The 12,835-nt window shown below is 35.6% G+C and overlaps 1 protein-coding gene across 1 annotated transcript in view; it reads right to left on the bottom strand.

The window, feature by feature from the left end:
* FUT8 (fucosyltransferase 8 (alpha (1,6) fucosyltransferase)) overlaps window positions 1-12,835 on the bottom strand; it is a 60,659-nt gene that overhangs the window by 33,551 nt on the left and 14,273 nt on the right. The window contains 2 exon segments of the mRNA XM_010160206.1: window positions 1,133-1,370; window positions 8,203-8,317. Coding sequence (XP_010158508.1) covers window positions 1,133-1,370; window positions 8,203-8,317 — 353 coding nt within the window.

The raw sequence follows: 12,835 nt of genomic DNA on the forward strand, positions 1-12,835 counted from the left end.
ACCAGCACCTGCCTCCCTACAACCTCCTTTCAGGTAGCTGTAGAGTGATCAGGTCTCCCCTCAGCCTCCTTTTCTTCAGGCTGATAACTAAAAGAGCTATAGCTTGAAATGTGGCACAATTATCTCCCTTACTGATACGCACTCTAAATTGGTTTTGTCCATAGCTTAGCCTATTCTCATGTAATGCCCACTAAAAACTTAGAAAAGATAATTATGCCTAACAAAAAAGGAAGAGTCAATGAAATATGTGTTTTAAGAAGCTGACAGTTTTTCACATAAGAATTAACTTTGCAGAACTTTAATTTTAAGAAATTCTTCATAGTATTTATCATAAATTGAAAGCAAAAAGTTAGCATATTACCAGCCATCTCCAGTTGCACTGTATACCTACTCAATTGGACAAATATGTGAAAAATGTTTTAAATATATATATTAAAAAAACCTATAAAAATATGCAGATGTTAGTAACTCGTCAAGATATTGACTGTAAGAATTCCTTTAAAATGAATGCTGTTTACTTCGAGACAAAGCTATCTGATCCACCAAACATGAATGCCCATCTATTTATTGTAGCAAAATTGTTCAGCCCAGTAAAAGAATGGATCAACATATTGATCTAAAAATAGTGTATTTAATATTGCCACTGTTTTTACAAGTTAAATTTTGAGTCGGTTCAGTTTACATTAAAAATTATTTCAATTATTTCATTATTTTGTTAGCATGTAAATTACTATTGGGTACCATTTTCTTTGTATTTCTCTGCTTTATATTTGAAACATGCTTTATTGCTTTAAAGTTTACCAAAACCAGCCTCTATTTAATACTCCCTTCCCACAAAAATTGGATCCATATCTGGCACATAACACGGTGGCAGACTGCCAAAGGATTGTAATTTAAACCTGAAATACAAAATCTTTGTATTGAAACATCTCTGCCAAAGCAAAGATACCTTAATAGGGATAATATTTTTTTCAATACAATGCAAAAATAAGATTTAAAAGATGCTTATGTACACAACCATACTCCTAGATATTATGCTCCACAAAATCTAAGATAGAGGTATCAAAATAGCTCTATGTGAATGAAGCTGCAAAAAACACAAGGAGAAATTATGTGAGTTATTAAGTCTTACCTGACCAGTGTCCAGTGGTGGTACCTGATCTGTCAGTACATGTCTCGCTTACAGGCCTAAATACAGTCTCCCAGCCTCCAGTAGCATAGCGCCAATTCTGAGACTCTAGAATGAGTGTTCGCTGAGTGCCATAAGCGATCATGAAGCAGTAGACTACATGATGAAGTTGACAACCATAGCCACAGCCCTTGTTGATATTACACACAAGTTTCTTAGCTTTGCTGCAATCCTTCGGGTTCTGCAAGTATGGATGAAAAAGTGAAACTAGAGATACACAAAGGCATACTCTTTTTTTTTTTTTGGAAAACTGACATATGTCATAAATCACACAAGCCATCCTACTCTAACACATCTCATATTAAAATGGATGAGTAAGCTTCCAGCTCCATGAAAATTTTATGTGAATTCTTCACTGTGAACATGAACAGTTACTGAACATACTTCACTATCTTAATATAAAACAGAATACCTTCGAGATTTTAAATTACTGTCTCATTTGTAAATCTGTCAGAATAAGCTAACATTTGGAATCAGAGTTCACTTTACATCAACGTGATTCTCAGTGTTGGAATGTTTCTTCTTTAGTCATTTTCCTGAGTTTGTTAGTTCTCTTTCAATGAGCATGCATATCATCCAACAAAATAAAATTTCCACTGGTCTACAGGATATAGAATAAAACAAACACTTATTAATGGACTGCTTCCTAGACTAACTGACCACATACCAAATACGGAATATAAAACACACACCTGAGCAGACTGATAAAAGACAGTACTTTAATCTGTATGCACTCTCATTAAAATAATATTCTACACTTCCACAATACAAGAAATGACAACAAAGGAGGCAAATGTCTGCAAGATATGAATGCTATGTATAAAAGTACAAAACAATAAATATTTTAAGTGTGTGGACAACACAACAACATAATCTACAGAAGCTTTTCTTTCTGTAAAAAACAGTACTTTGCTGTACACACACATTCTTACTTTTATGTCTCCAGACATAACTCTGCATTCCAAACAGGTTTTTTTATAAAATCTCTAGGATGAAAAGTTAATTATCAATTAAACTGTGAGAATACTGATATTTGAGCATCAATATAAATTCTGTTGCTTTCGCATTTAAACAACTTTAAATAAAATTTTCTGTAAATTTGCTATAAATCAGGTCTTTCCAAAAACCAACAATCACCATCTGGGGAACTGAGTTCTCCCCATCAAGTGATCTTAAATATAATCTGAATATTGTGAGAACTAAAATACTTAATTGGGGCCCAACCCTCATGCCTGTCAAGGTCCCGCTGGATGGCATCCCTTCTGTCCAGTGTGTCGACCACACCACACAAGCTTGGTGTCATCGGCAACTTTGCTGAGGGTGCACTCAATCCTACCATCCATGTCACCAATGAAGATGTTGAACAGACTCCTCACACTCCCCTTCCCCCCCGCCCCCCCCCACAGACAGGGAGCCATTGACCACAGGTCTTTGAATGCAACCATCCAGCCAATTCCTTATCCACCAAGTTGTCCATCCGTCAAATCCATGCCTCTCCAATTTAGAGACAAGGATGTCATGTGGGACAGTGTCAAATCCTTTGCACAGGTCCAGGTAGGTGATGTCAGTTGCTCTTCCCTTATCCACCAATGTCATAACCCTGCCAGAGAGGGCCACCAAATTTGTTAGGCACAATTTTCCCTTAGTGAATCCATGTTGGCTGTCATCAACCACGTCCTTAGTTTCCATGTGCCTTAGTGCAGTTACTAGGAGGATCTGCTCCATGATCTTGCTGCATACACAGGTGAGATTGACTGGTCTGTAGTTCCCTGGGTCATCCTTATTTCCCTTTTTAAAAAAGGGGGTTATGTTTCCCCCTTCTCCAGTCAGTGGGAATTTCACCAGACTGACATAACTTCTCAAATATGATGGATAGTGGCTTGGAAACTTCACCCACCAGTTCCCTCAGGCCTCACAAATGCAATTCATCAGGTCCCATGGACTTGTGCACCTTCATGTTCCTTAGATGGTCTCAAATACGGTCTTCCACAGTGGCGGTTCTTCCTTTTCCCAGTTCCTGCCTTTGCCTTCTGCGACCTGGGCAGTGTGGCTTGCTGGTGGATTCATACAGTTAAACTCTCAAAGTCATTACTTTCCACTTGTCAGTACTGGCAGATTCCAGCCCCTTTCCTTAATTTTTACAGTCCTTTAAGCTGAAAATTATCTCTCCTGTCTAGGTTACAAGGAAAGTAGTTTATACAGGTTTTCTCTCATGAAATGTCTGAATCTTAATTCTTGTGCAGTACATGACAATCCTTTTTAAATGACATACTCAGGCTGTGTGGGTGTAGCAGTTACAGAAGTCTGGCTGACATATTTACTAATGGGGCTGAGAAATCTCCTACTACTACATAGAAGACCTACAAAACTGAATTAGTAATAGAGAATTAATAGTGTTTAGTCTTGGATTTAATTAACGTTCATTAGTTTGACTGTGTGAAGGAATATCCTTGAATGGCTTCTTTTGAATAACTGACGTGGGTAGCTACTTCTATCTTCATAAGACTTATTTAAACTTGTTCTCCTGTATCCATATAAAAACTAATTTAATTGAGACACACCAAACAGGAACCATTAGCTGTAAAACAAAATTCAAGTTATTTATAGTACCTATCATTCACCAAAGGAATGCTGCCACTATAATCTTTACAAGATGACTGAAGAGACCAAAGCAGATTCCATGCTATTATGACTGATTACCCAAAATATGTAACTCCTGTTAAATTCAACCTTAAACTTAATTCTGCAAAAGCAGCACAGTACGAATCTTGCACTGAAGTATGTCTTCTTTAAAAGAGACTGGACCATCATTTCCTACTCAAGTTCTTCAGGGCAGTCAAGATTTCATAGACCTCTATGTATCACATCCCTTTCTCAGTTCATTATTGGACTGAAATCTTCATATATTTAGTCTTTATATTCAGACATACCAGGATCATGTACTGATCATCCACAAAACTTTCCTTTTCAACTCTTCTAATTTCATTATATCCTTTCCGACATTAGGAACTAGAAATGCACAGTCTATCCTTGAGGCAGATGAACCTTTTAAATACTGTTGAGCACTGAAATAATATTTTAATGGAATTATCTCTAGTAAGTCCAAGATCTTGTTACTCAATGGTATTAATCAACTGTATATACGGATGCATGTTAAACTTTCAGTTCTAGCCACACTTCCAAAGATTAAGTAGGCCAGTTATGGAAACCTTACTCGACAAAATGTGTTTTAATGACAGTTTCATTTTTTATTAACTATTTAAATGACAGCATTTCCTGAGACAATTCAAGTAATTCTGGAAGTACCAAAACTAATCAAACAAGTTTCCTATGCATTTTTAATTATTGGATCCTTCCTGTGTGGAATCTTTGCTGCCTAAAGAAGAGTAAGTGCAAACTTCATTCTCCAGTTAGTAGCACTGTGTTTCTGGCCTCTACCATCCCCACTTATTCCCATAGAAAAATCTGCACTAAGTAAATGTTAAACTGATGATGCTGTAGAAAAGAATGTAACAAGGCAACAATAAACATCTTCTAGATGGTACATTTTTAGGCCTTACAAGTCTGTCAGTAAACCTGAATCTGGGACAGAATCTATTCTATGAATTGTTCTGTTCAGTAACTTCCCCTCAAATACAGAAAACCGCATGACTGTCATTCTCTCCTTTCAATTCTGTTGACCACTAGTGACACTGATTCATTTATAATTAAATGAGTGTGTGTCTGCAAGTCAAAAGATTGAAGTTTAATAATCATAGACAGGTGTCAAGTTTAAGACAAACACATATCCAATGTGTGTCACTATTAAGAATTCATAACCATAAATCTTAACTGGAGCTATACTACCTAAATAAGCAAGTAGTACCCGCAGCCAGGAACACATCTCAGTTAGGATATGACCTTTTTCAACTGTTTGCCTTGCCAGTATCTAAACTTGCCTTTATCATTTCAAGATGAGACTATTAAAGTGTGCTATTCATAGACTCATAGAATAGTTTGAGTTGGAAGAGACCTTTAAAGGTCATCTAGTCCAACTCTATTCCTAGATCTACTTCTTAAACCTATTCAGAAATTAGAATTGGCATTATTCATGACATTTTTCTCCTTGAGTAACTGAATTATAAGGATTCTATGTATTTGGAGTAAATGCCAGAAAGCTTTCAAATAAACCTAAGGATGCTGAGTCTACCACAGGAAAACTGAAGCACTACAAGGTCTGCCCATTAAAGAAATCATCTCTACTCCCAGAACAATAACCATATGGACACAGAGCTGAAGCCCTTCAGCTAGTGTCCTCCTTCCCAAGAAGAAAAGTAAACGCTGATGAATTTTATAGGAGATTTTTTCCACTCTGGAACCTACTTTTGCCTTTCTTTCAAATTAGCTTGAACTTATCAATACTAACAGCATAATACAACTGCCACAACACACTACAATTTGTTTCTCATGAGTGAAGTGGAATAACTGGGAGAAGAGAGAATACATTAGATTTGAATTATTGAAGGATACAAGCTTACACTTTTCAAGACTTAGAGCTGGTGAAAGCACATCCCTTTGCACACATGCAGAGTGCCCAGGGCCTTTTTAGTTGCTGTTGTCATTTTAGCGTAAGTACTTTTATTTAAAAATTTATATAATTAATTTTAATGGGAAGCAAAGAGAGAGGATTTAATACACTTTATGACTGAAAAATTTAAATGACATTAAATCAACAAAAATACTGGGAAATCCAGAAGCCTCAGAATAAAATCTTGTAAGCAACTTGCTTTTCTTTGCATAACCCCACACAGCCCCAACTAAATAGTATGAATATGATGAAACTATGACTATTATAACTGATAATGTTGGTGAGCATTTAGCAACCTTTCTCAAATGCTTCTATTTTTAACCTTCCAAATTGAACAAAATACTTTGGGTTAGGTTTTTGGGGGGGGGGGGGGGGGGGGGTTTGGGGGATGAATATAAGTTTAATTGGAGGCAAACATATTCAGCTACTGGGAGATTGCATGCTGAATCACAAACTCCTAAAATAAACAGAACAGAAATAAGCACAAAACGATAGGGGAAATAAAACTGCTGCCTTCATATTCATTTACTCAGCCTATCACTTCCAGGCTATACAGTACTACAGGAGCCCTTGTCTGACTTCTCTTGCATATTCTCTTCATTGACAATGAACATCTCTGAAAACAAGGTCTTTTGCTTAAATGTAAGCTCCTAGCTTTAAGTGTTGCTTTAACTACAGGGAACTGGCTAAATGTAGCCTCATTAAATCAAATTTATGGTAATGCCATCCAAATGAAGTAGCAGTCATCACTATTCACAATCATTCACTTAAATGATTCCTCAAGGAGATGTCCCAAAATAATGCAGCCATCACTGTTCAACATGTACCAGAAAGAAAATGATACAGTACTTTTATTCTTTATTAAAAAAAAAAAAAAAATTACAAATATGTTCCAGATAGGTCTTTTTGGCATGGAGTTGGGGGGCAAGAGTTGTTGAGATTTTTAGTTTAGTTTAGTTTTTAATACAATTGTAGTATGAATAGAGAGTAATTTCAGAACATGGACTGCTTTACATTGCATACCCACTGTTAAGGAATACTAGTTGTTTGGTTTAAATAAGTAAGTTTTAAATAGAATTAATTGCTCAGAGTCAATCACTTCGCACTAGAACACAGGGGTTAGAGAGTAATACTGAGTAATTCTGTCCTCCTAAACTGCTTTTACTTTTGTTATTCATTGTACATACTTGGAGATCCTAGTCTTGAACTATGGCCCTGAACACTGTAAAACATAAAATCGGAAGACAATCACACTCCAGAAAAATCTACATGCTTAGATAAGACAGCAAATGGAAACAGTGAAAGAAGAGAGAAAGGTAGAGAAAGGCCACATTTATCATCATGAAAAGTGTACTGTAATTACAGTACACCACTGCCAAACAGTGACATCAAAAATGGAAGAAAAGAAACAGTTCTCAAGGAGTTGGAGGAAGACAATAAAGTGATGTCTCCTACATAATTTAGAGGGAGGTTTTTCCCACGGAAGGGTGTCTTTTTTATTTAACAAGCAACAAATACATAGCTTGCTCACAGAAGAGAAGGTTCCAATAGCTGAATGGTGAAATGTAAAATAATGAATGTCTGAGAAAAAAAAAATCTATTTACATAGAGAAAAGATCAGACATTAGAGGTGACCATACAAAGCAGAGCAGTGAGCTACACACAAGCAAGGAAAAACAAACCAAGTACAAATAAAAAAAGAATACTACAAACATCTTTTTGGTCACTATATAAAGAGCTGCAGGCATTCATATCTGAACAGAAGTCCTAAAAGCTTCAGATCAAGTTTTGTTTAAATTTTATACACACACACACACACATATATTAAAAAAGCTTTATGCACTCACAAATATGAGCATCTGTGAGAAGTCTCACACATCTACTGAAACAGTCTAGGACTGGAAAATATACTACATAAGCACTTCAATTTTGCATACTCATATTTTTAAAAACAGGCTGCTTGTTCAGAATTTTCATACAAGGACTTTCATATTTTCATTTTTAACACTGCGTAAACATATATATGCATTCTGACACACATATATATTCCTCCTGATGCTCTAAAGAATCATAAACAGAAACTAGACATCTTTTATTATAAAACAAAGAATCCAACCAGGTAAGGGCGGCCCAGTGAAAACCATGAATCAAAAAACAACAAAACAAAACAAAAAAACCCACAAACCCACACACACACAAAAAACCCAAACACCTGAAGATTTCCTTGAATTACTACCATACTACATATAATACGTCACATGTAATGCATATTACATAATACTTTATATTATGTTTGAAACATTCTAATCTCTTTCGTATGTAATTCATTGGTGAACAAGCGTTCACTTAAAACTGTCACGTAATTATTCTGTTACATGGGTATAGATAACTGCTATATATATTTAAAAAAATAAGTTTCCCTTGATTTAAAACACTACCCTCTTACCTGTAGGTAAGTTATTCTCCTCTGTACCAAATCTGTTAGATCTTTGGCCTCTTTTTCCCGCCAATCTCCTGCTCCATCTGTTTGACTGAGGTAGTACAAGTCGGTCATTATTGACCTGTAAACAACAGTGGAAAACAATCTCAACATTACTAAATTGCAGCATTAGATGAAATCAAAACATCTTAAACAGATATTTCAATTATAGCCTCAAAACCAGTTTCTTCATGCAACCTCCTATCACACAATCCAAACAGCAGCCACAAAAGATTGTCGTCTCCATTTATTTAAGATAGTTCCATACCCATAAGAAATTACAGTATGAGCAGGAGATGGGTTAGAAAAACTCTTAGGCCTGCCATAAAGCATTTGTTTCTAGTATGTGCTAAAGGAAACTTAAAACAATACTTCCACGATAGATACATTATCCAGTGGCCCCAGATGAAAGTGCAATAGTGATTCCCACCATAGCTTCTATTATAATGCATTGTTACTTTGCCTCCTACAACCATCTTACTATCCTCGTATAGAATGTAATATTACTAACATCATTAGTACAGGTACAACAGTAGTCCTATTTTTATTAATGAAAACTAACTACAGAATATTATTACTAAATTTAGAGAACAGTATTTTCTACAGCATGGTGATCCTTCTGACTCTGGAAGAAGGTAAGTGTTCTGCCTGCTTAGAATGACAGCATGCTACTAATACCCAAATGGGGGGGTGAGGGGAAAATCCAAACAGTCTCACAGCCACATTAAAGTCTAGACTACAAAACACAAATCTGGGGGAATTATCAAATATTAAATTGAGGTTATCTAATACACTGGAGAACAACTTCTTAAGGTTATCACATTTTGGTGCCCAAATAAGAGCATAAAGAATTCCTTGTCAGAAGAAGAAAAGTGGTATATGACATTTATTTGCTAAGATTAGCCATAGTTTTTGTGAAAAAACAGCACAAACCGTACCATGCAGGACAATATTATTTTATATCTGTGGCTCTTAGGAGGAAATACAAAACTAGAGGTAAGCTTTTCAAAATATTTGTAAAAGCATTAATGGCTACTCTACAAGTTACAGGTAGCTCAATTCAGAATCAACCATTTCAGAGCTGACTTTATAGACTGAGAATATTTAAAGTTGCTACATATTTCTCCATAACAATGCTACAGTTTTAAGTTTGAACCACTTTCCTTAATTCTTTCATCTGAAGTTCAGATCTTACAATTTATTGCCTGAAATTCTTGATAAACCACAAGTTTGATCATGAGGAAGAGATGGAACAGAAGAAAGGCAGAGAAATTTGGAAAGTAACAGAAGAGCGTGAGGGAAAGACAAACATATTTCCTAACAACCTTTGAAGTGATCTTGTCAGTAAAGTAGCATAAGACACCATTCTTGGCAGCACTTGTTAGTACTGGAACCACAAACCTAGTTAGCTAAGGCTATCCATTGTAAATTAGCTTAGCGAGTGAGAGAGGAGCAGACGACAGATCTCTATTAGGTAACTATTTGCAATGACACAGTATTTAAGCTATAAATACTGAGATAAATCAAATTGGGACAGAGTTGTCTTTATCAGCACAGTTATCAGACAATCTTCTCTCGCTAATAACTGGATTTATGGATCTGTATCTTTCCATTCTCATACTCTCATTCTGGTTTTCATACCCATGCTTCCACACAGGATAACAGTGACACCAACCTACTATATCATCTACTGTTGACATATTAAGCATTATACACAAATTGTTCAGCAGCAGTAATGTTCACCTACTGTCAATCAATTGGAATTACCGTATTTACATTCTAATCTCAATTATGGAAGTTGGATAAGGTAACTGAGCTTGAAACACTCTAGCTTTGTGCAAAAAAATAAACAAAAGTATCATCAGGTAACTAGTTTCGAATCACTAACTACTAAAGACAAACAATAATACTCAAAAGTAACATGCAAGCACAGTTTAGGGAAAATTAGAACAGAATTAATGATGCAGTAGTTGTAATACAATAGATTATATACAAATAATTTAACAGATAGTGAGTCTACTCCTCTTGAAGCAGTGTTTTCCAATTTACAGTAAGCATTACAGGGTGGTAGGCAAATTAGAAAAGGAAACCCATACATTTTCTTGGGAGTTTAAATATATTTTTCTTCCCAGTCAGGATGCAACCATGTTGGATGTTTAAAGAAAAATTATAAATTTCAGGTCTAAATACTAAAAAAAGAAAAACCAACCAAAAAAACCCCCAAAACCCTCTACTATTATTAAAAGCAGCTGCACAACCACTATCACAGTTTAAACAATTTTCAAATGCTCCCTTTCACTGTCCCTAAAAAGACTTTTCTGTACCTGTGATGTACTTGTTATCAGTATACTCTCCTTATAATTTGTAGAAATATATTTCTAATAAATATTGGCATAAAATAACTGAAAATAGAAAGCCTACCAATTAGGAAAAAAAAAAAATCCCTCGCAGCAGTTATGTAATTTTTCCTATTTGTAAGGAAAAAAACGTGTTGTCCAAATTTTATTTTTATACTATTGGCCACATTGAACATGACAAAGCAAAGTCAGTAGGTAAATTTAAATAATTAGCCTTACAGATGAAATGTAATTATTTTCCATAATTTTTGAGGTAAGAGGAACAATAAGACTCTTACATAGCCTCAGTGACTCAATACTTTAGGGAAAAGCAGCTTTGCTTAGTACAAACCATAAAGAATATCAAATAACAGACGGGAAATTTATGCAAGAGTTTTCAGATAGTATCCACAATCTTTTTAAAAAAAAAATCTTATAAAACTCTGAAGTAAACCAGGAACTGAAAAATGACAGGTGTTCCGACACAGAATAATTATAGGGTAGTGCAATTCCACCACACTTTCAGCCACAGACACTTCCTTTCTCTCATTGCTACTGCTGGGAAATGTGCATTTTTTAGGTTTACATCTGCTAGGTTCTTTTGAGTGTGACAGACCATCCTGATGGCTTATTACTACAGATTTAGAAGAGACAGATACTAATACCAAAGACAGAGTCAGGCTCCATGTGGAGAGCTACAAAGTAGATGGACTAGTGATCCATGAGCCCAAGATAGCTAAAAGCAGACAAACGATGAGTCTGCACAGGAATATTAGAGGCTATTGTGGGTGGTAAAAGGGCAGAAAGAATTTCAGGCAGTGGCAATGCAGATATTTAGTAAGTCAAACTTAGAGTTTCATTGTGTTACTAACCAAAAATATCAATTTGTTGTTGTTAATTTTGTTTCATATTATAAATTAAATCCTGGAGCTGCTCTTAAAAGCTTTTGCTCCTGGGAAGTAGAATGGACTAAAGAATCTGCCTATTTATTTAATCTGCATTTGATTGTTACAAATAAAGGGGGGAGGGTGAGCATTTATAATGATCAGTCTAGACATTTATTCCAGACATATAACAGAATTACATTCAAACCTCCTAGAAATTTTACTTCAACAAATAAATATCAGAGAAAAAAAAAAAACCAAACACAAAACTGTGATACGTTCCACCAAATTCAAAGGAAATAACGTGAAAATATGCCCAAACACTATGCCTCAAACCTTGGACAGCTACCACAAAAGCCCTGATGACAGCTGTTCCCCAGGAGGAGAAGGAATGAAACTAACTCAGCAACAGCTACTTTGCAAACACCGCCATGCCAACACAGGAAACAACCATGACAATTAGGTCCTTTTTTGTTAACTATATCAAAGAGTCTTTCCACTGTTAAGATGAAGTTACTTCCAACAGCACTCTTCGCTATGGCAACTACAAGAACACAACTATGCATTCCCTAACGCAGGAAACCTCGCATCGGGCTAGATTGTTTCTTAAACAGAATCAGCAGTGAAATACTGGACAGAAAGAACTGCCAAGATAGGCGTCCGCCAGGAAAAAATCTACACAACCCCTAGGCCACAGCCAAAAACTAGTGATTAAGGCATCCAACAACAGAAGCACCACCATATTAGTAGCAGACCATTTCCATAACAAGATTAACAAAGAACTCTAATATTACCTAAGCAGAGTCATAGCAACTGTCTTGAAGCGTATAATCTCTTAAAAAGCAAGTCTTCTCTATGACACAACAGGCTTTCCTCTCAAATGAAAGAAATAAATATTAGCTACTTTCCTTACATAGCTATCTCATCATTTGATCACTACCCACCCCTTTACCTGCTTTCCGACATAAAGAGGGCATGAAACTGCCGTAAGTAACTACAACTAACACTAACATTTCTAATCCAAATTTTAGCTTGTAAAATATATTGAAATATCTAAGAGATATATTTATGTGTATATATACATAAAATAAATAATACCAGATAAATGTAACATTGCATGTGAACCTAAGATACACAGGTAACAATTTTTTAAGACATCACCATCAACAAAAGGGCCTTCGGCAACTCATTGAATGCCTTTAAAAATCAGCAGTCCACAGGTACTTAAAATACAAACAAACAAACCAACCAGCAATAACAAATAACCCAAATAAAAAAGCTGTGATTCTGAGAGTGAATGGCAGCATGCGATCTTCTCATTCTAAACTCATGGTATGTTCTGTTCAGGAGAAGAGACCAGATGGACTGTGTGGAGGGAAA

The sequence above is a fragment of the Eurypyga helias genome, unplaced genomic scaffold, assembly GCF_000690775.1.
Source record: "Eurypyga helias isolate BGI_N326 unplaced genomic scaffold, ASM69077v1 scaffold6891, whole genome shotgun sequence".
NCBI lineage: Eukaryota > Metazoa > Chordata > Aves > Eurypygiformes > Eurypygidae > Eurypyga > Eurypyga helias.